The 24,715-nt window shown below is 39.5% G+C and overlaps 1 protein-coding gene across 6 annotated transcripts in view; it reads left to right on the top strand.

The window, feature by feature from the left end:
- LOC117879510 (spindle assembly abnormal protein 6 homolog) overlaps window positions 1-22,145 on the top strand; it is a 42,727-nt gene extending 20,582 nt beyond the window's left edge. For 3 of the 6 annotated variants that reach the window (XM_034774751.1, XM_034774752.1, XM_034774756.1), the window contains 10 exons: window positions 3,038-3,232; window positions 4,405-4,470; window positions 5,118-5,207; window positions 5,293-5,472; window positions 5,787-5,868; window positions 6,794-6,918; window positions 14,300-14,452; window positions 16,244-16,347; window positions 19,187-19,275; window positions 20,059-22,145. In XM_034774751.1, the coding sequence (XP_034630642.1) occupies window positions 3,038-3,232; window positions 4,405-4,470; window positions 5,118-5,207; window positions 5,293-5,472; window positions 5,787-5,868; window positions 6,794-6,918; window positions 14,300-14,452; window positions 16,244-16,347; window positions 19,187-19,275; window positions 20,059-20,150 (1,176 nt within the window). In that variant the 3' untranslated portion in view covers window positions 20,151-22,145. The remainder of the gene's footprint in view (window positions 1-3,037; window positions 3,233-4,404; window positions 4,471-5,117; window positions 5,208-5,292; window positions 5,473-5,786; window positions 5,869-6,793; window positions 6,919-14,299; window positions 14,453-16,243; window positions 16,348-19,186; window positions 19,276-20,058) is intronic. The other 3 variants (XM_034774753.1, XM_034774754.1, XM_034774755.1) reach the window with 3 other exon arrangements.
- The last annotated feature ends 2,570 nt before the right edge of the window (window positions 22,146-24,715 follow it).

Raw genomic sequence — 24,715 nt, 5'->3', positions numbered from 1 at the left:
TTTAAGGCTTGCCAAATATTTTTGACTCAATTCAGCAATAATTATTTTTTTTGCATAGGTATAGTTTATTGAAGACTAAATTGCAAATTTTATTACAACATGCTTGATCACTAAACATACCTGGTACAATCTTGATTGTCTAAATCTGCTGTTCTTTATTACAGTAACAGAGTTTTAGATCATACCATCATCTTCTATTTATAATGAAAAGTCATTAAAGTTCCGATAATGTGTGCCCAAGTGATCTGGATAATCAAGGGTACTGTAAGGTTATGATGTTGTTTCAATGATATAGGTGTGGCCGCTTCCACTATACACTTAGCAGTGAGAGTGAAACTTGGAGACCAGCTGCATCATTGCTGAACAGCAGCACTACATTGAATAGTGTCGCTGGAGAGGCTGTGGCCTTCCAGTCCCTAGAGCTCATGAGTGGAGTTGGGCAGGAAATGTTTCCTGTTCTGTGAAAGTTTTCACAACTTCGGAATTTTTTCCTTTTGCACATCAAGACAAAGTAGGGACCTTCCAATTTTTTTTTGCAAAAAATGAGAGTGAGATCTCGAGAGACCTACTTCAGAATAGCCAGGAGCCTGGTGGTTAGGGCACTCATGGGAGACCTGGGTTCAAGTCCCTGCTCTGTCTGATTTTGAAGTGACATGGGATGGAAAAACTACGCTGAGCCAGCCAGAGCAAGGACTTTCACCTAGGTCTCCCACATCCCAAATGAGTGCCCTAACCACAAGGCCATTAGTTATTCTGAGGAAGGTTGGTCTATCTGTCGCTTTTCCTGCCCCTTACCTCCCAACCCTGAGCTATTGGCTGAGGTGGGTTTCTCTGGTTTTCACTCTAACTCCTTCCTGCTAAAAACTTGCATTTTCTAACCAGAGTGGTGGTGTATTAAAAAATACCCAACTTCATAAGACCGGATTTAGTCTTGCATGATCCAAGCTTTGGAGAGCTCCATGCTGTATTGCAGGTAAAGGATATGCACAATCAGAAACCCATCACTGTTGTTAAGCCCTGGAACTCTTTAAGATAAGAGGGGTCACTAAGGAGAAGAAGATGGCAGGGCCCATTGTTATGTTCTTTGAATTAATTCTCTTTCCTCTGCTGAAATCCTCCTTTCATTGACAGATATTCAGCCTCCTTCTCCGACCTACCAACTTTCACGCGCCATGACACTGTTTGAGGCACCACATTTTTTACCTGCTATTTAATCTAATTCTTTTAATGTAGTACTATCATTATATACCATTAGCAGTGGTAGTAGGCTTCCATTACAGTGAATTGAACAAGATGTTGTCTCTTTAGTTGTTATACATGCCATATGTACAATTATTCCTCTTCCATTACATTTTAATTGACCAGAGAGAGAGAGACACTTGTTTGCAGTTAGTAAGAGGATTTTTTTTTTTTTCTTTTCTTTTCACAAACATTTGCGCATAGACAGGGTATTTTGCTGCCCCAAGCACAGCAGTCAGGCTGCCTTCGGCGGCGCACCTGTAGGAGGTCTGCTGGTAACGCAGATTTGGCGGCATGCCTGTGGGAGGTCCGCCAGTCCTGCGCCTTTGGCGTACCCTCCGCCGAATTGCCACCGAAACCATGGGACCAGCGGACCTCCCTCAGGCACGCCACCGAAGGCAGCCTGACTGCCGCCCTCATGGCGACCAGCAGGCCACCCCCTGCAGCTTGCTGCCCCAGGCACACACTTGATGCACTGGTGCCTGGAGCTGCCCCTGCATGTAGGAGGAGGTGGCCTAACCAAAGGCATATGACAAGATGGATGAGAATTATTCTGAAATCAGTACAGATGAACTTTCCCCGCTCCATTTGCATAACACAATACAGCCATAAAATGAACAGGTTACTCCATAATAAAAGAAGAATAATGAAAAAATCATTGGATTTGTTGAGAATAAAGTATAGTAACAGCAGGAAAACACAAACAAAACTGCACTGTGAACTGTTTGTGTGCAATTTTCTCTGACCTCTACTCTATGCCAATGGTCTCCATTAGCACAGTAGCAATATTGGTATGTTGCCCGTCTGATGTTTCGTTTCTTTCCTTGTCTTGTGAATAGAATTCTACAGTTATTTTTCACTTGTTCACGCAGAGATGTTGCAAGGGCTAGGTAGTATTGCTTTTGAGGCAAGGCCAAATGGTGCTTTTGTAAAAGTTTGCTTAAGAATCTACTAGACATTTTTTTAGTTCTATTATTGTGTAAAATATGATTACAAATTCCACAGACAAATGAAATCAAAACTATAGTAACTGTAATCTGCTTCAAGCATTGACACTCAGGTGTTCACTTTTTCAAAGACAAAATCATATAATTAGGTGAGGATCATTAAATTATTCTTGCATCTTTATTATTAGTGCATTTGTATAACTGTTTAATTATTGTCAAGTATCAGAAGGGTAGCCGTGTTAGTCTGGATCTGTAAAAAGCAACAGAGTCCTGTGGCACCTTTAAGACTAACAGTTGTATTGGAACATAAGCTTTTGTGGGTGAATACCCACTTCGTCAGACGCATGTCATGTGTCTGACGAAGTGGGTATTTACCCATGAAAGTTTATGCTCCAATACATCCGGTGCCACAGGACTCTGTTTAATTATTGGTATTAATTGGCTAGCACCAAAGCATGCTAAGTGTTATACAAACATACAAGAAAACACTGTCCTTGCCTCAGACACATTTACAATTGGTCTGTAAGTTATCATAAAAGTGTAAGGGGGTTTTTGTGAGGCTCCACACTGGACCAGAGTGATTTGCAGAGAAGCTAATAGCCTCTGAGGAAAATTTTGGCTAGAGAAGAATAGAAATATAATGAAGGTGAATCTGTCTAAAGGGCTAATCCCTTGGCTAGAGCTGACCAAGCTCATTGTAATTTTTCATTAGTTTTTCATCTACAATTCTCCAGTCCTCCCAGAGAACTGCTCAGCTGCTCATCCTAAAATTCTTCCGTAACACTTTAATGTGAAGACTTCTATTGTGTTTTTTTTTTTTTCTATTTTTCCCCTGAATCTTCATTTGATAGGAGTATCAGAGGGCAAAACAAGAAGTTCTGTCCCTCCGAAGAGAAAATTCAACTCTTGACACAGAGTGCCATGAAAAGGAGAAACTCCTAAACCAGCTAAGAACACGGATTGCAGTCCTAGAACAAGAAGTGAAGGATAAAGAGCAAGTAGTAATAAGAAGCACAGATGTCTGTGAAAGTGCACAGGAACACAAGGTTGGCAATAGCAACTCCTGGCTTGAAAGATGTTCCCTAGAAGTGTAAAACATGCACATCTTGAAGATTTCTTTAAATATTCCTTTAGAAAGTAAACCAGTTTTTGAAATGACGTGGTGTTAATGTGAGGATTATGGCTTAAAACAAAAAAATCTTCTTTTGTCAGGGTGTGTATGTTGGCATGGCTACACTATAAATTTAAGCTGACCTACGTTAGGTCAATTTACAGCAACTGCAGTGATTACTGAGGTGGTTCATGTCCACACTGCCTTTCTTCTGTCAGTGGTGCACATCCTCACTAGGAGCACTCTCACCAACTTAAGAGGGGCAATGTGGGGGGCTGAGAGTCAGGGCTTTCTGCTCTGTGTGCAGATCCCCGCCGGTAGCCTGGCTCCCTGCTCCCCTCTCTGCTTGGCTACCGCTCCCCACCGGGCTTCTTGGCTCACCGTTGGGAGTGGGGCAGCCGCACCAGGCTTCTCAGCTCTGTGCTCCCAGTGTGGGGGAGCCAGGGGCACCGGGGGCATCCGGGCTCTCACCAACCCGGACTCTGAGCATGGAGCTCCCCACCAGGTGCAGCTGTGCTCCTAGTAGGGGGCTGGGATGCCTGGAGTGGCTGCCCCATTCTTGGGGGGTGGGAGAAGGGAAGCCATGAAATTTACAAGAATGATAGCTAATCGATGTAAGTAACGCACTTCATCGCCCTAACTACACCAACATAAGCCCTTTGCCTCTCGTGGAGGTGGAATTATGTTGGTGTAGTAGGGCACTTACATCAGTGGGAGCAAGGCTGTAGTGTGTACGCTGACATAAATAGGCCAATGTAAGCTGCCTTATGTTGACCTAATGCTCTAGTGTAGACCAGGCCTATGTGTGTATATATACATAGATATAATTCTTTTCTTCCCCCTCGGCTCCCACCAATTTTTTTTAAACACAGTTTCCTTTAAATTTGAAACAGTCCAACGTGGCTACAGTCAAATTGGTTTGTTTAATTTTACTTTTTAAAACAATACATTAATGAATTCAGTGCTCATGAAAGAATTGATAGCCTTGGAAACTGAAGTCCTATTTACAGACCAGGCAGCAGCAGTGTACATTTCCCCATGCTGCCCTGCTTGTGTACATTAACCTTGAGATGGAAGATCTACTCTAAAGTGACTCTTCCTCACCAGGTCTTCCTTGCAAGTGCAACCTCTGGTCTCTTTCTACATCTGCCAGCAAGCATGACAGTTGTGATGGTACTTTCTGAGAGGGACAGTTCTCCACTAGGCCTATCAAGACAGCCTTCAGATGACCCTCCCTCTCGCGACCGCTTCCCACCCCCCCCCCCCACCCCCCTTTTTTTTTTTTTTAAACACACACACTTTAACCAGCAGAGGCACCGACTTTCTAATTGGCCGGGTGGTGCTTGACCCCCCCGCTCCACACTACTTCCTGCTGCTGCCCCCAAGTGAACCCCACCCTCGCTCCATCTCTTCCTGCTCCTCTCCTCCCCCCCGCGCCTTCTGCTCGCTGCTGAACAGCTAATCCTCGGTGGATGGGAGGCAGTGGGAGGGAAGGGGAGGCGCTGGAAGGGAGATGGAGGAGCTGATTGGCAGGGCCCGCCAATGGGTGCTGAGCATCCACATTTCCCTGCCCCAACACCTCCCCGTTGGTGCTCCAGCCCCATACCACCCACAGAGTGGCACCTATGTTAACCAGATCTCCTTCACAGGCTGTCAAAGGTTGCCACTGAACAGGACTAATTTCAATTGGTGACCTAGAAATAAAATGCATACTCTCTCCCATTACTAATCCCTGGAGTCTTGCAGTCACCAGCACCACTAAATTTCAGCATTTGGTTATGTTGACATTGTCCTGTCATGAATACAAAACTATCTTTCAGAAAAAGTTGGAAGAATCTCTGGAGATGAAACAGCTTCAAATTGGAAAATTTGAAAGCACTGTGAAGTCTATTTCTGAGGAACTTCTGAAAGTAAGACACTTATGAGCATTTATTAAATTTAATCGATGGGCAGGTTTGTTCACTTGGGTTTATTTATTTTTTTGGGTGTGGGTAGGCTAATGAAATTATCAAAAAGCTCCAGGGAGAGATGAAGAAACTAATGGAGAAGATGAAGTTAAAAAATGCAGTGACACTGCAACAAGAAAAAATATTAGGGGAAAAAGAGCAAACCCTTCAAAAGGAGAGATTGGAGCTGCTTAATGTGAAACAGGCCCTTCAACAAAAAGAGGAAGAGGTAAGTGTCTGTGTGTATATATGTTGCATGGAAAAGTACAAAATATTTAATGTTTACGTACAGTATGCAAGCTTTACTACAATCTCCTGGAAGGCAGGTTGATAACCTGACTCTCCCCAACCCTTGTAATTGTCAGTGTGTGTTATTAGTATCATAATGATTGTTATGGGGGAAAATGTAGAAATAGAAAGGTTGGTATTGGTGTTGCTAAATGAGGAAGAATTGTACCAGTTTTAACTTTTTGTTTATTTACTATAATTCATTAATCTGAGCAATCTAGTCTTCAAAAGAAACAATTTCATTACTGTTCCCAGGTCTTTAAGTTGCAAGAGCAGCTGGACATCACTGTTCAGAAATTGGAAGAAAGCAAACAGTTGCTGAAAACTAATGAGAATGGTAAGGAGAGTAAAGGCACCCTTTAGAATGATGATGTAAACTATCTAACTAAAACCTGTGCCTTATTAAAAACATTTTATATTCCATGGGCATTTTAGTTTTGCTACTTCTCCACTCTGTTATGAGTTGAAACCAATTTCAAGGGCAAAGTTTGATCTTTGAACTGGAAAAGGTGGGTATTGAATTTCTCTGTGTGCATATCGAGGCATGAATCAAGTTCTCATTTGTTAAAATACTATAAAAATGGATTAACCGTACTGAAGTCAGTATAGTAACTGAGATCAGAATCTGGTACAAAACTTTTACTGTAAGACTGATACAGTATATAGCTGTGTGGAAGAGGAAACAAAGAGTATTACAATTAATAAAACTTATATGTGCAAAGTCACATTAATGATGGTTGAATAACAACTCTGCCACTCCAACCCCGTCCAAGACCTAGGTATCAGGAAACAAAGAACATTGATTTCAATGGGAGTTGAAGATGCTTACCACCTCACACTCAGTGCTCAGCACTGTAGGATGGGGTTCAATTGCATCCCCATTATATGTGGTGATGATAATCCTTAAAATTTCATTTAATTGACTTCTTTCAATCAACCTCAATTCAGCACTTAATATTGTAAATAACTTGTGTGCATGTTTAATATACAATATGATGGATGTTGTGACCAATGCATTTTGATTACTGTTGGCTTTCTGAAAATACATATGCTGTGTAATTCCATTTACAGTATATTGAAATTAGGTCAGTTGGCCTTGCTTGCATGTGTCCTCAAAGTTAAGGCATTAATTCATTGTCCTATCTGTAGTCCTCAGTTACTCTAATATACTTGCCTGTATTTTTGTATGAGACAAATCAGAAATCTGTTACATTTTATGTAGAGCTGAATGTTCATTTTGTGCATTTTTATTCTCCTTGTAGTAATTTCCTGGCTAAATAAACAACTGAATGAGAATAAAATTGCATCTATGCATGGGGCATCAGGTCACAGTGATATGCCATGTGCTGGAAGTGCCACCAATTCAGCAGCCTTGCAGAATGGCCTGGTAAGTATTTCTGCTGTACTACACTGAATTATGGTTGGGAAATCTTTTTGATTATTTATATGCACAAAACTACAATAAGTCTCCGATCTGAATGAAAACTGAACAAAGCCACACCGTTCTAAACATGCCCATCTCTCGCTCCTGGGGCAAGATGCTTGGCCTTGCCTGTAGCTGTTTGTTTTGCATTTTCTTAGCAGCACAAAGCCACTATAAACTGCTCTGAGGGCAGCTGAGGATTTCTTCTGAGTCACAAAGAGGATTTGTTGGGGGTTGAGTGGAGTATACAGTGCTCCTCTTGATTTCCAGTGCTAGCCATTTAAAGCAGCTTTTAAACAGCCCCCAGCATAGGTTAGGGCAGTTTCTTGGCCTCTCTCTTCCTCCTCTCCCCCCCCGCCCCCTATTAACTTTATGCCCTTTCTGCTCCCTGTCTTTCCAAACTTTCTGCTCCCTGTCTTTGTCAGCTGTGCTGAGTATCTATCCCTTGAGGTTCAGGTGAGCATGGGTGATGGTTGAGATCTGACTGGGAAGGAAAAACAAAATGTGCAGTGGTTGCATGTGAAATGTCTTCCATTTTAAAGGATTCTGGTAGAGTGAGAGCGAGTTCTACACTTAACCTGAGGGATATGGCTGTACTGGTTACCCCCTCTCAAAGTGGCCAAAACTATACAATGGATACAGAGTTGTTATATTGTTTCAATGGACACAGGAGGAAATAATAAATTGGCTGGCCTCTTCTTCATTCAGCAGATGTACTGTCATATTAGAAACAGACATTATCCTGTCTGTGAGACTGCTGAACCCAGGACAGAGTTTTCCAGAAAGGTGTCCATTACTGGTATACATCTGGACAATGGAAATTGTCAGCAGTGCAGAAAATTTAGTGTGTTATCTTCATGCAGTTTCTTCCTGATGTTTTATCACTTCAGAATCAACAGGAAAAGATATGTAGCCTCTATCCAGTACATGTTGGCTCATAATGTAAACAAGAAAGGATTAAGAATTGTAAGTAAAATAGTCAATGGAGAAACATTAAATGAAGTCTGAGGTTGTGTAGTGCTTTCCACATTATACAAACACAGTAGGGAATATATATATCCAAATGATACTTGTCTGAAGAAAAGAGCTGTTCAGGAATTCTGAGGTGTAGAACAGATGGCACTAAACTGAAGCTGTGGATGATATTCAAAGCCGAAGAAAAAAATCTTAAGATGATATTGACAGGTGGTACAGAGGTGAAAATGCATCCCAGTGGCTCAGTGAAAAATGCAGCAGTGAAGAAATAGACTGATGTACTATGGAAAATTAGACCATGAGGACATGTTAACAAGCATTTCACTTCTTTCAGGACCATCTGGAACATGGCTTCTAACAAATGTAAAAAAGGAAAAATCAATATGATTGTTAATTCTAAGGGCTGGTTACCCTCACTCAGTCTCTGCATCCAGCTGACAAATCATTGAGTGAGTAGTACACCGCTGAAATAGAGGCACTGTGCTTTGTTAGATGGCTGACATAAGTTTGGCTCCAACTTTTAAAATGCCTCAGAAATAATGTATAAATTTAAAAACTGTTGCCTTCAGAATTCAGATTGAACATAATTTGTGAAGAATAATTTTTTTCTTTTAAATGGCAAAGGTAATATTGTGGCTATTGTAAATGCAATACAGTAGAGCCAGATTGTAGAAAGAGATTGTTGTGTCCAGCCATGGTCCAGCTATATGTAACCACTTTTTACTAAGAGCTAGCTATTTTAATTTCCATCTCTGTTTCTCAAACACTCAAGCCAGTCTGAAACTTCTCCTGCATCTCTTTGGCCCACCACTCGCTAATGTCAGACTGTTCAGAAGTTACTTCACCTTACAATTCTAGTAAATGGACAGGTTGGTTGGTTGGGATTTTTTGTATCCGTTTTAAAAAAAAATCTGTGGATGGGGAGACTTTAATTTATAACAAAACCCTTAAGGAGCTGCCCCAATGATCATCTGTTTGGAAAGTGTTGCCCTCATTTTCCTCAGTCCTGTTTGGCTTTTTAATTTGTTGATTTGTTCTGGGGATTTAAAATCTGCGTGACCCCTCCATTTCCAGAGTAGTGAGAGACAGATACTTTGGTTCTGCTGTCGTTTTAAAATTCTTCTCCATTCCTAACTTGCTGACAATCAGATGGGAGGTGAAGGACCCAACTCTAGGGATTCTCTGAATTTACTGAGTCCCTAGATTGCCATATACAGAGATCCATACTTAATTTGGTATTCTACAGCCATCAGAATGGAATTATGTTATCCCTTTAGGAATAGTGAACTGACTCCACTGCTGTGGAACCCAAGAAGATGGCTGGGGTTTTCATTGGCCAGGAGCCAAGCAAGCTAATTTTTTGTCAAAGAACAACTTAAGGAGTAGTTGCCATAATGGGTTCTTTTTACTAAGGATTTCAATATTACAATCACCCTGGATCTGAATTGAAGAAACCAAATTGCAATTTATGAATCTGTGTATCTCTCTAGCTAGATCACTACTGTCAAAATATTTGCAGGAAAATCATTTGGGTAAAACTCTTCAAGCTGTTCTCTTGATGACAGAAACAGCTGTATGGCTCAGTTATCTTTTATCCACTTAACATTTTTTGGTTGACAAGAATTTACTTTCTTGAAAATTAGGCTACATGGTGCTAGATGGGTTAAGACGCTTTGCAGGATGTGTGTGCACTAAGATGCCTCTGAAAATAAGTGAAATATTTTCTTAATAGGCAGCTGTATATAAAAATAAAGAACCTAGCGATGAGTAAAATTCCAAGAGTTCCATGATGATGTTGGGATTCCCTAGATGATGCTATTATAGTTAGTCTAACAAGTCATGTTTATCTGTGTAGGACTTTTTGGGTCTTGGGAAGGGGATGGGGGGAAATCACACTGTTCAGTGTGTGGTGTTTTAGTTTGTTATAAAAACTAGATTTGATTTGCTTCCTAAATCTTGTACAGAAATAATATGTTAGTCTGTAGGTAGCAGCTCTTTCCTATGTCATGAAAGCAAACCAGTCTATTAAACAAGGTAAAATTTTCAAGAGCTCTTAAGGAACTTAAGAGCAAAACCCCACTTTTGAAAATGGAACTTTGGCTCCTAACACAGTTTAGGCTCTCATTTTGAAAGAAAAAAAAAATTTACCCAAGTTGTCTAACTTCATAGTTTCAGAAAACCTGTAAGAACAGTGCATCCTTTTTTTTTTTTTTTTTTTTTTTAAACAGGTGGGGTAAGGCTGTCTAGAATAATTGGGAAAAGCATGAATAGTCTTAGGGAGAGGAAGAAATTTAAATAGTTGGTGGAGCGTCTTCTCAAGGTTCTCCTAAAATTCAAAGCTGAGGAGCAAAAATGCTAGTATATACTTGTTTGGAGAAGAAGAGGAGGTAGAGACATTTATAATACTTGGATGGATAGATCTGCTGAAGAGAAAAGCAAGCTAAGGGCATATTACAATAGGTTTTGAAACTCTGCAAAAGCTAACCCATTGTTAGTACTCCCTATGTTTTAAAACTAAACACAGGTTCCAGCTGAATCCATATAGTAATCTGAAGAAAAAGTTAAAGTTCCTGGCTAAGGGCAGAGAAATTACGGACATGAGCAAAGTGATTTGGGATAGGATAATGTTTGTGACTGATTGACTAAAAGTTGTGAAAAGCTGATAAATCAGGAAGTTGAATAAAGCTTAGACAGTATAGAACACAAGAAAAGGCTGAAGACCAGTTAAAATTTATTGCTAACTGTTTTCAAACTTGGATCCCTAAATTCACATATGGACGTTTTTCAGTGACTTGACTTTTCAGAGTTGCTGAGCACCCAGAACTCTCAGTTGAAGTCTACTGGAAACTCCCACTGTTCAGCACCTCTAAAAATCAAGCTATTTAGGTGTCCTGTATATAGATTTGTGTGCCTCACCCAAACTTGAAGATTTTAGCCCATATATAAAAGGAGACCGTATATGCAGTAATAATGCCTCACCATGTAATACCTGTAAAGCATCTGTGAACAATTAAAGCTCTTACCCTTCACACCTTTCATCCAGAAATTGTTTCATATTTGAGATAAGCCAATAGATGTTTCTTTTTTGCAGCATAACATACAAGTACAAGGAAAATGCAAATATCTAAAACATGAACACAGATTTACTATCAGTGTTTGGTCTCAGACATGCCTGATCTTAAATTGATCAGATTCTTTTTCATTTTTTTTTTTTTAAAAAAAAGGGGGGGGGGGGGGGGGGGCAGACAAAACACTTCCCAGTTCCAGTGGCATTTACCACCTGCTAAGCTACAAGATGTAATGACAGAATACGAAGATATATATTTAATGGAAGTTTCCTGAGAGGGTACGAATCTTGAAGTGCATCCTCCTATAAATCCCATGTTGCATACTATTCAAAAATCCCAGTTGCACTGCAAGACTGATTGGACAAAGAGCTTTGGAGATTGACAAATTGCCTCTCATTTTTTTTTTTCAGAGGTAGATGATCATTTGTAGTGGGTAAACACCATGGAGATGATGGAAAAACCACTTGCAGTAGAACTGAAACTGTGCTGTGTTAATGCCATGTTGATTCAGGCAGTAAGGTTAGAAGATTACATGATGCCTGTGTATTTGATGACCTGATATGAGAAAAATCGAGAGCTGGCGTGCCTGTGTTTTAAATGTTTTGGATGGATAATCTGAATACTAGCAAATAAGACTGGACAGAGGAAGTTCATTGATAACCATGTTTAATAATCCACAATAGCGATGTAGAATCACCTGCTTACCCTATTCATTCATCCCAAGTAGTGTTTTGAAAAAAGTGGGGAAAACTATTGTCTGGCTACATGTGAATTATATATTGTAATTTTAAGCTATTGTGGAAAATATTAATTATGAAATAATCTATGAATTTCCTTCAGTCGCTCTAATGATGAATTAGTGTTTTATGTTCTCTCAGCTGAGGGAATAGAGCCCAAACCTGCAAAAGTGGCAGCGTGAAAGGAGGACAGCAGAGAACAGTGTTGAGCTTTAAAATTCCATGCATAGCTAGGGTTATGCAATATAGTTAGGCAAAGAGGTAAGCTTGGCAATACTGAAGCAAAGCTACCACAATCCTATGTGGTATTGATGATGGAATGTTCTCATACTAAAACTCAGGAAGATGATTTTTAATCCGTTTGGTTCTGATTAAGACTCAGTGTGTTTGTCCCTTCTCCCCCCAAATAAAAGATGCTTTTCTTTATTGGGAGGGTGATGCAAAACCTTTCACTAAACAAAGTTTTGATGGCTGAGTCCAGTTAACATTGTTGCTTAAATTACTGACACCTTCTGTCCTCCGCTCTCCAGTTGGTACCCAATGAATTCTTGTTTCCATCCCAACTGAGCTTCTTTCTGCTCATTCCCCGATCAGCCAAAGTACTGCATCATTGGGTCTGTCTGCTGTTTGTGTCCCGTTGCTGTCTTGGGTTGGAGTGATACATTACACCTTTGGGGCTTACATAATTTATAAGGAAGACAAAGTCTGAACAGAGCAGCTTCTCTTAGGTCTGAAAAGTTGTACTAATGAAACTAAATCAATTTCAAAAGCTTTTTAATTCTGATATAGACTAAGCCCTTACTTTTGGGAAACAAGATAAAAGTAGGATGGGAATCTCTTAATACAAAGTCATGGCAAGGGATGTGTCAGATTTCTGTAGATTGACACAAGCTCCTCAACTAACCACCATTTTTAACTGAAAGCTTTCTCTTTTGTGGATGGTAATCTGAACACCTTTATCTTCTGTTTAAAAAAAAAAAAAAAAAAAAAAAAAAAAGGAAAGTAAGACACAATGAGCACTTGGAAAAAAGTCTTGTTATGGTGAAAGGCTGGGACTAAACTTACAAACGACAAGATTGTCTTTATTAAAAAAAAGAGCAGTCACTGACATGTCCTTTATCTGGCTCAAAAATACCCTGTCCTCAAACTACTTTCAAACTCAGTTGACCTCTGGTAATATATCAGAAGATGTCTATGGCTGGCAGTGCTATTGATAGCCCCATGCTTTCATTTTACTATGAAGGGGACTCCTTTTTTCTAAAACTTTTGGTTCCCTCCATTGGGAAAAGATGCACAGTGGAAGGGGCTTTTCCACCTTGAAAACATTAATAAAGGGTGGGCACCTTTTTTTTGAGGTAAGGGGAAAAGAGGGGCATTTGTCACAAATCTATTTGCTTAGTGTGTCTTTTTCTATTTAGCTTTCGCTTAGCAACAAAGCTTGTACTATGGACCTATAATGTTATGTTTCTTGCTTAGCACATACTTAGACATTAAAAAAAGTATGTGGATGAAGGGTTTGAGTTTTTTGTTTTTGTTTGGATAAAACTGACCTTATTATACTTGAGACTTTTGTAGGAGTTCTATCAGAAAAATATCAAGACAACTTAAGCGTATTTGGGAGGTGTAGAGAGGTTAGCCGGGGCTCATCCCTCTCTAGGGTGGCAGGGAACCACACCACCTCCCTTAGTCCTTGCACGGCCTCTTGAGGAATCAGTCAAGCTGCAGGGGTCCTGGCTCAAGCAGTCCGGCAGGGGGTTGATCACACACAAGTAACAATTAACGGCTAATAAGCCCAGGCCTCGGGTCAGGGCATGGCAGTAAAGAGTCCAAGGCTCAGGTCCTCAGGCAGGGGCTGAGCAAACACCGGTAAATAGCACACCCAGGCTTCAGGCTCTGAGCAGCCTGGGAGAGGGGGAGACTGCCACCCACGCGTTGTGTGTGTGTGTGGGGGGAACACAAGCCCTCCCACTCCACTACGTCCCAGCCTGGGGCCCTAGCAGCGGCCAAAGGGCTGCTGCTGTCAGTGGGGATCCTGGCCGCAACACTGACGTGAGTTCCAGCTGTGCTGTAGGCAGACCCGGGTTGGCTGCCACCGGGCTACTTCCCAACATCCCCTCTGGAGGTACCTGGGTCAAGGTGGTATCTTTGGGGCGGGGGGTGTGTCAATCACCCCTGGATCCTTGGGGTAGCTGGCGAGGGGTAGGCTCAGTGACTCTCCCACACACTGGTTCGCATCGAGTGTAAGCAGGTCAGGCCAGTTTCCAGGTCTGCCGTTGGTTGCTGGAGTCTCCCTGGCGGGAGCTGGGCCAAAGGTGTCTAGTCTCTCCAGTGGCTGCCTCTTGTGAGCTCTTGGGTTGAGTTCTTGTACTTCCTGTTCAGCCTCTGACTCTCTGGGGGACAGCCTTGGAGTGCCTGGCTTTGCCCACTTTGGTGTCCGGCGGAGCTCGTCCCTCTCCGGGGTACCAGGGAACCACACTGCCTCCCTACAGGAGGCTTGTTTGCTTTTGTCATATTTTACTTTAAACAGCCTTTTCTTCCACTTATTTTTGTTTGTTTCCCTTACAGCCTCGGTTTCTACTTTATAACAGTCCTTTCTCTGTCCCTGTGATGCCTCCACCGATTAGCACTGCTTCCCTTTCTAATAACTATAAAGGCTCTGTTCCTCTGCGAATGAGTATCCCATGTGCGGACACCAGTGCTGCAAGATATAATCCACAGGCAGGCATATATACTTTTTTTATTTTTCACCTCCTTTGCACTATAATGTATTCTGCTGAAGTGTCCTAGTTTTTAACAGCTTAATTCTCCATTGTGATTTGCTTCTGGATAATGCACACCAGAACACTAATGTTAATGTGGAATGTTTTGACACTAATAACTGCATTAGAGACCTGGAACTGTGCTTCATGTAAATGTTGAAAAAATAGAACACTTCGAAATGGCCAATACTCTTATCTAAGTATTCCCCTCTGCCCAACAGTTTTGACTTACGTCATAAATACAACATAATGACAAATGTGTTAAGAAAACATTACTAACCGTTTTTGACAGATTATGCACACAGACTACAAGAGAGGAATTGGGTAAATGGTTTTGGAGGAAAGAGGGAAGAAGCATTTTTCTTAACCATTTTTGCTTATTTGTTCCTCCTGGAAAAATTAACTATGAGCCCAATTATATATCTGAAAAAGCATTTTTTTTTTCATTTTTCTAAAACTGTACAATAAATGGCCTTTATCTTGTAACTTTCATTGCCTCCCTACACTCTGCCTGCTAATCCATTTCTGCTAGGGCCTACTACTTATATTCCAAATCTCTAGGCAGCTTTTAAGCAGTCTGGCCTTTTGTTAATTTAAAAAAAAAAAAAAGAATCTGGTACAAGAAATGTTCTCTCTATCCCCTCCCCAAGCAAAACTATCACTAGTGTGTGGCTCAACCCTGACTAAATCCATTCTTGTGCCTGATATCTCACAATTCATCAGAGCTAGAAATGTCTGTAGCCCACAAAAGAGCTGGGATCTCAGATCTTGTAATAGTATAAAGAATCTGTTCCTGGTTTCAGCCAGCTGCACTATATTGGGCCTTAAAATTGCAACATTTGACATGTAGTAGTCTTTTTTTCGAAGTTGTAAAATGTATCATTTTATCTACCTCCCATTTATAGAGTTAGACTCGAAGCCAAAATTCTTTTAGTACATAGTTGGAGGATATGAAAAACAGAAATTAAAAAAATAAAAATTGCCTTTATAGGTGGAGAATATGAAAACAATAAATTTAGATTTAACTGTAAAAAATTTAGCATAAGGAAAATATGTAAATGTGTGTTTAATTTGAAGCTTCTATTGACAATTGTGAGGCAACATTCAAAAAATGCAATAATCTCAAACTTCTCCAGTAAAGCTTTATCCCCCCCCAACTTTTATTAAGTTAGTTTACCTAGAGATTAATTATTCACATAATGTATTTACTTCCAGATGTATTAAAAATTAGCCCATTGCCTAAGCCTCTGGTTGCATTTACAGCAATAAATGCAATAATACAGATATTATACTGTTCCAAAGGGGGTACATCAGGCATTCCCTCACAGATGCAGTTTCCTCTCAAGAACACAAACTAGGGGCCTTCTCCTGCTTCTCTTGAATTCAATGAGAGTTTTGTCATTGGCTTCAGTGGAAGCTGAATCTGGCTCCAGAAGCCAGTGGGCATGCCTTTTCACTGCGCTGCACCAGTTTGAGCCATGTATTTTCACTGTAGACAATGGAGTCGTGCAAGCATAAAAGTAGTGTAGTACAGCAGAGATCTAGGCCTGATGTCCCTGAGTAGTTACCCAAGTGATCTTTTAAAAAAGAAGGGACTTTAAAAATCACAAAATATGGTTTAATGGTACAATGACGATTGTGTTCTATTTGGGAGATGAAAAATGTGTGCTGTCTGTGGTGATGGGAGCCTTATAAACACACAGGTGTCTTGTCCAACGCTTTTGTTTTTCACTCTCTCTAAATTGTATAGGTACGCATCAACTTATCAGCAAATTCCACCAGCACTCCGTTACATGAGACAAGACCTTGTCCACCAACCTCCACTCCTTTAGTGCCCCCAAACTCAGGCCATGTGTAAGTTGTGGTGTTTTGTTTTTGTTTTTTCCTTTTTGTATGTTTGAGTGATATAACAAACTACATCATTTTATGGTAACTTCTAAAGACCAAGATTACACAAGTTCTATTTTCACGTGTGTGTGTGTGTGTCTGTAAAGCTTTTATGAAAAATCACATATTTGGCCAATGTCAAATTTGTTCCTGTGTTGTAAGTAACATCAGTCTGAGATTTCAGGCAGTGCTATACGGGCTGCTGTTTGACTCTCTTTCCTTCAAGGAATCCATGGGACATCCATTTGTTTGCCAGGAGACTGTTCAAAAGTACCAGGGAAGATCTGGAAAAGAATTAAACCCTGCAGAGAAGTCTATTTTCACTTTTTTGTTTTGTTTTGTTTAACCCTCTCTTCAGGTCCAATAATCCTGGCAATGGATTTTCTCTCCCTAATATCTACTAGGAGGCCAAGCACACTGGTTCAATGACTGGCATTTAGGAACTCCCACTGAGAACCCCTGATGGAACTGTGTGCCTTTTTAAAATTCAAAATGTTGCCAGCTAATTAGGTTTTACTTGGGTGCTTCTCCAAATAACTTCTAATTCTCTTCAGTATGATCTGGTATGTGGGCAGCTGACCTGAGCTTGTTTGTTGTCCTTGGAGTCAGGATCCCCGTTCACACACCAGCACAACTTCATGAATAGAAATATAACTGTCAAGAGCAAGGAAAGTAAAGACAAGGTTAGAAAGTATTTTGCCTCTAGAAACACTTTTCAATAAAGTGAATTGCCTGGCTTGGAGGCAGATAGCACACTATTTCCAAAGTAAGGTGCTACCTCCTTATAGTTCCCTGAAGGGTAGAGTCCAGCACACCTTGTTGTTGCTCAAGCAACCCCCCAATAAGCAGCAGGACGAGGATATAGGGGACTGTGCTGCTTGTCTGAGATGTGGACTGTGGAACCTAACCGTTCAGACATCTCTGCAGCCACTTTCACTCAGTGACCACCGTTCCCACCTTCTCCTCTAATGGTGGGAAGAGCTTGGAGACAAATAGAAGACTCTACCAACAAAGACCAAACAAAAATCCTTTCTGGAAAGAGAAGAGAAAATGGAAGCAAGAACCTAATGGCTGTGACATCAGCCAGAATATTTTAGCAGTGTATATTATTTATCGAACACCAGTATTGTACTTTTTGCGAGGCAAGAATAGAGCTGATATTCATCTCCACAGTAAATGATTTTTTTTCATTGGTTTCAAAAGATTATAGCCATTATCTAACCTAAACCCAAGCTTCAAAGAGAGAGAGAGACTTTGAGGATGTGAGAAGAGCTGTTACAGTAATTTTTCCAAGTAATTTTTTTCTCTTTGTTCCTCTTATCCTGCAGTATAAAGGGGGGAAATATTTAAACCATCAGTTGCTTGCTCCATCAGAACTTGCATAATAGACGCCTTTATGGCAACACATTAGACTCCAGCACCATATCACAGCTCATTAAAATAGAGGAACAGTGATGCAGTACTTTTTGCAAAAAGAGTATATGCCATATAAGGCAGCCAACTTGATCCTCTGTGGGTAGCACATTTTCAAGGCTCTACAAAAGTAGAGATTCAGGGTGGGATTTTTCAAAAGCACTTGGCATTGTCCTAATTCTGTTCCCATTGAAGTCTGTGGGAGTTTTACCACTGAGTTCAATGGCAGCAGGGTTACGTCAATGTAGGTTGGCTGGTTTTGAAAGCTTCAAGTGATTCATCTTGGGGTGAAGTGCTAGATGGTGTGTTTTTATTTTTAATTTTTCTCCTCAGTTACAAATGTGTGGTTTTTTTGTTTTTGTTTTGTTTATATATATATATATATATATACACACACACATGAATCCATTATATTTATTTTTAGCTCATTAGGTCGGTTCATTGCCTATAATATTCCACTATGAGGATTGTTGGATGTACATTTCCTGTGTCTGACTCTATCTCCTTTCTGCTGTTAAAAAGTACTTCCGGCTGTAGTGTAAATTCCAAATATTTCCCCTTTTTGTGAATATCAAGATGGTGTGCATTTTACTACACACCCTAATGTAAGTCTTCATAAGCAGGAAAAATATGTTGTGGTGTTGTGTGGCTTTTTGTGTGGTGAGAGTGGTTAGATGGTATTTTTAGAGGGTGAGGGGAAAGTTCTGACTGATCCAATCTTGTGACAATGGAAATAAATTGAAATAGGTGTTAGGTATTTAGTAAAACTGCTCTGTATTTTTAATCTGTGCTCCCCCCGCCCCCCCGTAATTATTTTTATAAATGTTGTTTAATAACTTTACTGTTTATCTAAAATTGATAGATAATTTGATTTTATTATTAATGCCAGTAACATCTTTGTACATAGTAACAGAATTTTGTGTCATTTTCAAAGTATCCTGACTGAGCCTTTTGTTACTAGCCATAGCCTGTAAAAGGTGATGGGTGCTGTTAGCTCTCTGTTTGTTTAAGAGTAAGAAATCATTCTTTTTAGGATTCCTAGTCAGAGTGCAATGTTAAATGCAATGTTTCAGTAGCTGCAGAATGAAAGCAATGAACTGTATAACTCCTTTTGTTTACAGTCCACTGTTCTGCAACTGAAGTTGGTTGCAGTATGCCTTTATTTTATATTACTTCATGCCTCTTCTCTTAGCTGTATTTTTATTTATTTGGTTATCAAGAATACATTGTACTATATTACTTCTGCTCATTTTAAGAATAAAAGCTAATAACTAGAAAACTGGGGAGGAGGAGGGGTGGCATAAGAGACCATATAATTTTAAAAGGATATTAATTACAGGCAGCTTGCTCCCTTTTGAATAACCTTTTCCCCAAACATATTTTGATATTTCAGTGAGCCACCTGGTTTAGACATGAAATATTTGAAGAAAGATGGCAACTTGCCTTTGAGAGGACTAAAACCTTTGTCTGTAGCAAGTACAGGTAAATGATCTAATGGAGTGCAACTGTTTGAAAGATGATTTGTTTGTTTGACCCAATTGGCCAGCAGTTCAGGGCTGTTTGGTGCTACCATAATGTAAATGTTTAGTCATAATACCCTGTGTATTTAACAGTGTGTGATTTGAAACCACGTTACAGTGGTCACCATTTTGATGTAGCATGATATCTTAAGATACCTCAATTGTTTCCTGTTCGATGTGTAGGGGAATACTGAGGTAGTTCAGGTTTCACTGTTTGACACACAGTAGTATTTTAATGGATACAATATGAATGTATGGTGGAGTTACTTCTAGAGATGGACCTGAACTGGTAAGTTCTGATCTGAACTTCCTCAGTTTAGAAGAATAGAAATGGCATTTTGGAGTTTTGGTTCAGGCCCATTTTTACTCTTGGCAAATTTATGTTATTAGAATAGAACAGCTTGAAGTATATTATTGGCCAAATCTGTTAACCTACACAGGAATGTTTATAGTATGAGGTCCTGATTCAGCAAAATACTTAAGCAGGTACCTAACTTTTTAAGCACGTGAATAGCCCCGTACTTAAAGTTGGGCATCTGCTTGTGAATGTAGTTGAATCAGAGACAAAATGATTTTTTGGGGGTGGGGTAGGGTAGCAGGGTAGGAAGCTTACTATATGGTGAACTTAAGATGTCTGTTCAAAACAATTTAATATGAATAATTGTTTGTATATGCATTTAACCACCTTACAAAGAGTACAATATCTGGTCAATTTTTTTTTTTTTTTTTTTTTTTTTTTTTTCAGTGTTATCAAGAACTATGTTACCCAAGCAAGGAACTCCACCTGTAATATCTGCTTACTTCCCAGGGCAACAGACTAGACTCCCTGCATCATAAGCTCCAGTTTTATTAAGAGGCTTGCCCATGTGAATGGAAGCAGCATCAAATATATGCATCTGATTTAGCGTGTCTAATGTAAAAGAAAAAAGAGGTGCTTGAGCAACACTGTCATAAATTTGACTTTATAGTCCATCTGGACTTGGTTACTCTTTTCTGTAAAGTCTGTGCTCATCAAAACTGCCAAAATATGGTCTGGAGGTAAAGCCAGCTATTAAAAAAACGAATGATTTCATTTCTAGTTCTAAGTCTTTAAAATGAGTTAATGTTTTTGATTTATTTTGTTTAGTATAAAGCAGTAGCTGATTGACTCTTCAAAGATACAAAGCTGTGCAGGCTAAATGAAAGCATTTATTTCATGTGCTTTTGGTGCTTAGAGCTGTGTGTATGCACACACCTTATTACTACAGGATGTACCAGTTTTTGCCCCTTCTGCTTAGAAGTGGTTTTTGTAATCCACAAATTGTAAATTTCTAAGAACAACTTTTTTTAAAAATGGCAAATTACAGCAGGAATACTCCAATGTGTATGCAATATTTATTCTGTTGCATACTAAGTATGACCTCTGTTGATAACTATTCACTCGGGGGGGAGGAATTTATTTCTGCAATCCAGGTTTTTGTTTTTTTTTGTTTGTGGTGGTTTTTAACTGCATTCTATTTGGGAATTTTTGCACAAAAACTCTTCAAAACTTTGAAACACCCATTTTATATTAGCTATGCAAAGACTACAAAGTTAAAGTGCCTATTTTATTATGTATTTTATAACCGGGGTCAGACAGTTATCTAATATTTATATTTTTAATAGATATTTGTGTCTAATATTTACTGTTAAAACTTGGACAATTCTAGTAACAGACAACAGATTCAATGAATTCTAGATGCTGAAAACTTTTGTACTGTACCATTCTAAAAATTGTAAGTTTTGATAGATTAGGATGGATACACACTCTCAGTGGGTGCAATTCCATTTACTTATATCAGTTCTTAATTTGACCATTTGTTCTCCAAACAGTTTTAAATCAAACATATTGAATCCACCTTTTTCAAAATGTTTAAAAACTGAGGTCTATTGGCAAAATGTTATAAGATCTATATTTTATGTGAAACTCAATACAACCAACCCATTTTGTGAGAGATTCAAGATGTCAGCGGAAGAATCTGCCTTTCACCTGATAAGGGTTTGCCCATCTATGTTCCTGCATATCTACAGGTCATTTTCTCTCCTTCTCCCACACACTTAATTTTTTTCTCTCTTTCTTATATAGAGTCCTTGTCCTGATTTCTAAGAAATGATACAGATATCACTGCAGTATCTCCTCCCATTTTCAGACAGTTCTAGCTTGATCTGTTGTGAATAAATATTTGCAGTCTCAACAGAAAGCATAGTTTGCAGTTGATACTCAAATAGCTTTGATCCTCATTTTTTTTCCTTTTGATTCAATAGTCAACTTTTTGGGAGACATGAAATTGGTCATTGGATTATTAAAGTGAGACAGATCTGCTCTAAATTGATGCTCTACTGTAATCTTCAAAACAATGTTAAAATGTAATACCTGGAACTCAGCAGTTTAATTTTCATGTCAGTATTATAAATGTTAACCTTTTTCTAAACTTACTTTTCTTGTAGACCATATATGAGGTTGTGGGGAGCAGCAGCGGGTTAACCCTAATTACTATCCATGCTATACCATACTTCCATTTCTGGAACTTTCAAATGCATCTCATGTTTGGAGCCAGACAAAATTGGGTATTCATAATTGCAGTGGTGTTGTTTTTTGCTTGACCTCTTCCTCTGTGGGTTATTTTATGAGAGGATTTTGCATGTCTCAAAGAACTGTCCAAGGGTTTGGAATGTGCCTCACGGGTCACTTGATGCCTAACCTGTGTTTCAATGTGTTGTCTGTCTTGCAGCATGTCAAAAGTGTGTATAAAAATGCTACATTTTATATTTCTTTTACATTATGTTGTGAATAAAATATTTGAACTCTTTGGATTTTAATTGCCTAACTTTGTTCTTTTAAAAAAAAAACAGAGGTGCTATTTTCCTAATCTATACTATCTGGCAAAAATTTTGCTCTCTGCACACTGCCGCCCCACTCGATGAAAGAGGGGTGGGTGACACAGGCATAGCTAAGAGCAAAATATGAAGACCAGGGGATGGGCATAGTAAAGGAGGACAGAATTTGGCTTGGTGACTCTTCAGAAAAATCCCTTGTTTGCTGCCAGAAAACCATCCCCCCCACACACACCTTGTAAACTGACCATATTTGATGTGAATATCATTTAGACATCATAACCATGAAAAGCTTGGTTGGTTGTAGTTCTGTAATGCATTATACATGGGGCTATGCCTTTAAAGTACTTGGACACTGAAGCTAGTCCAGAATCAACCTAGAAAACTTAGGATTTTTCATACAGGATCAGACCAGATTTTTCCCCCCTTCAATGTCATGATGCCTGTCCCTCTAGCTTGTTTAAATCTCTCAAGTTTCTCAGTCTTCTCTGGTCCTGACTAACCTAAATAACTGTCCTCTACAATTTTTTTTTTTTTTTAAACCTAACTGTTCATCCCCTTTCCAGCTCATTTTAATGTATTTGTTAAACAACACAGGATCTAGTGTAACCCTCTTGCCAGGTGGAACCAGCAGCAACCAAGGCTGTGTTCAATATCTAAGGGTTCCTTTTCAACAATACAACACAGAACTGGCTCAAGCCCCCACCCAATAACCTGGGAAAATTACACACCACTCCTGGGTGCCTCTGAGAGGCAATATTTCCCCACTTGCAAGCACAGAGTCGGAGTGTAGAAAAGGAAACTTTCAATGAAAGGTGGGAAGTCACCCGACATTAATTAGGGAAAATGCCACAAGCAAGATTCATGATCCTAAAACTGAGCAGGACACTCACCCCTGATTGTATCCCCACCCCTCTTACTTTCATTCTGGCATTCTGGCTCCCCCGACTTAATGAGGAACCCTTTCAGCTGAGGTCACCCTCCCATTTGGGACAGGTTAAGCACAGTTCTGCTCCCCTGTATTCATACAATAAAGACAATAACATTTCACTACCCCTGCATTCAGTAACTAAAGTGATTTGTAACCCAACACCAGCCAAAGTTGATCACTTTGGGCAACACACCTCTATCAGCTGGATATCTTGGCAGAGTAGGTGTGTTCATGTAAATACAGTTTGCTTCTGAAGTCTCTTCCCCTTCCACCTAATTGTCAGGGGAGAACTCATTCAGGCCCTGCTTACACTGAGACCTTGAATCACCCCACTGTTTACCTTTTGCCATGATGAAAATTGACTCTTTCATCGTACTCTTTGCTTTGTCTTCTAGCCAGTTTTTGATCCAAGACAATGCTTTGCTTCTCACCGCAAGACTACTTTTCTTCTTTAGTAGCCTCTTGTGTCAGACCTTGTCAGAGGCCTTTTTGAAATTTAAATAGTCAACCAATTTATTCATAATTTAATGACTTATTCAAATAATTCTAAGATTAGTGAGCAAACAAAATATGTTTAGTGACAATTAAGGGTGCATCAAGACTGTCAAAATCCTTGAAAATGTGGAAATTTCCATCATTACTTGCCACCTTTACAGCTCTTGCAACAGTATTGATAACACACTGAAATTTTCATTTCCATCTTCAACTGATGCCAGAAAGCACTTATGTATCCCAACTTCATCTGTCATGCAAAACCTTGATGGTGATATCTATACTTTCTTGTATCAATAGATTGACACATCTGACTATCACATAGTCCATTAATTTGGAAAATTATTCTGGTAAAACATTGCTGCCATCATTACCTGTGCCTGGATTTGTCAACTATCAAACACACTACAAAAGTACTTTTCCCTTGTTCATGGGGATTTTGTGTGTGTGGATTGAGAGGTATGGGTGAAAACTACCAGGAGAGATTGGGGTTAAAATTAGTGCTGTTACAAGTGTAAATGTCCATTTGTTTATTTAATATCTATGAAGCAGTTGTGATTCTGTCTTTATTGTTTTGTACTTCGATTTTTAGTGTTTCTTTAGAAAGGCAGGGGTGTGCACGCACATGTAAGTTTAAAAAAAAATACATTTTGTGAAAGCACGAAGAACGCTTTGGGACTTAAAAATGAAAATAAATCCCATAACAGTACTTAATCACGTCTCAAAAAAAAAAAAAATACACACATACTCTTCCTACTTGAAATGTGCATGTGTGTATTCAGAGAAATAATTCAAGACAGTTGATAATGTGGTGTGAATTAAAGATAAGTGAGATGAAAAATACTGTTCAATGAGTAAATGAAAGCATTCAGTTACAAAGTCAAAAACATAGCAATACAATAAAGGCAAAGGGGGGGGGGGAAAGATGATTTAAGATTAAATTTGAAAACCTGGAAAGACCATGATGGCTGCCATTTGTAGGAGTTGAGAGACTGCTCTCCCCACCAATGGTGGTGATGTAAGAAGAGATCAAGAATGGACAGGGACTAGATGTATGTAGGAAGCAAGGAGAGAAGAAAAAGGAGGGGAAAAGATTGGAAAAGTGGCTACTGGGGGAGGGGGGAGG

The sequence above is a fragment of the Trachemys scripta genome, chromosome 6 (assembly GCF_013100865.1).
Source record: "Trachemys scripta elegans isolate TJP31775 chromosome 6, CAS_Tse_1.0, whole genome shotgun sequence".
In the NCBI taxonomy this organism is placed as follows: Eukaryota; Metazoa; Chordata; order Testudines; family Emydidae; genus Trachemys; species Trachemys scripta.
The sequence above is the reverse complement of the archived record's forward strand: the minus strand, read 5'-3'. Positions and strand labels throughout refer to the sequence as shown.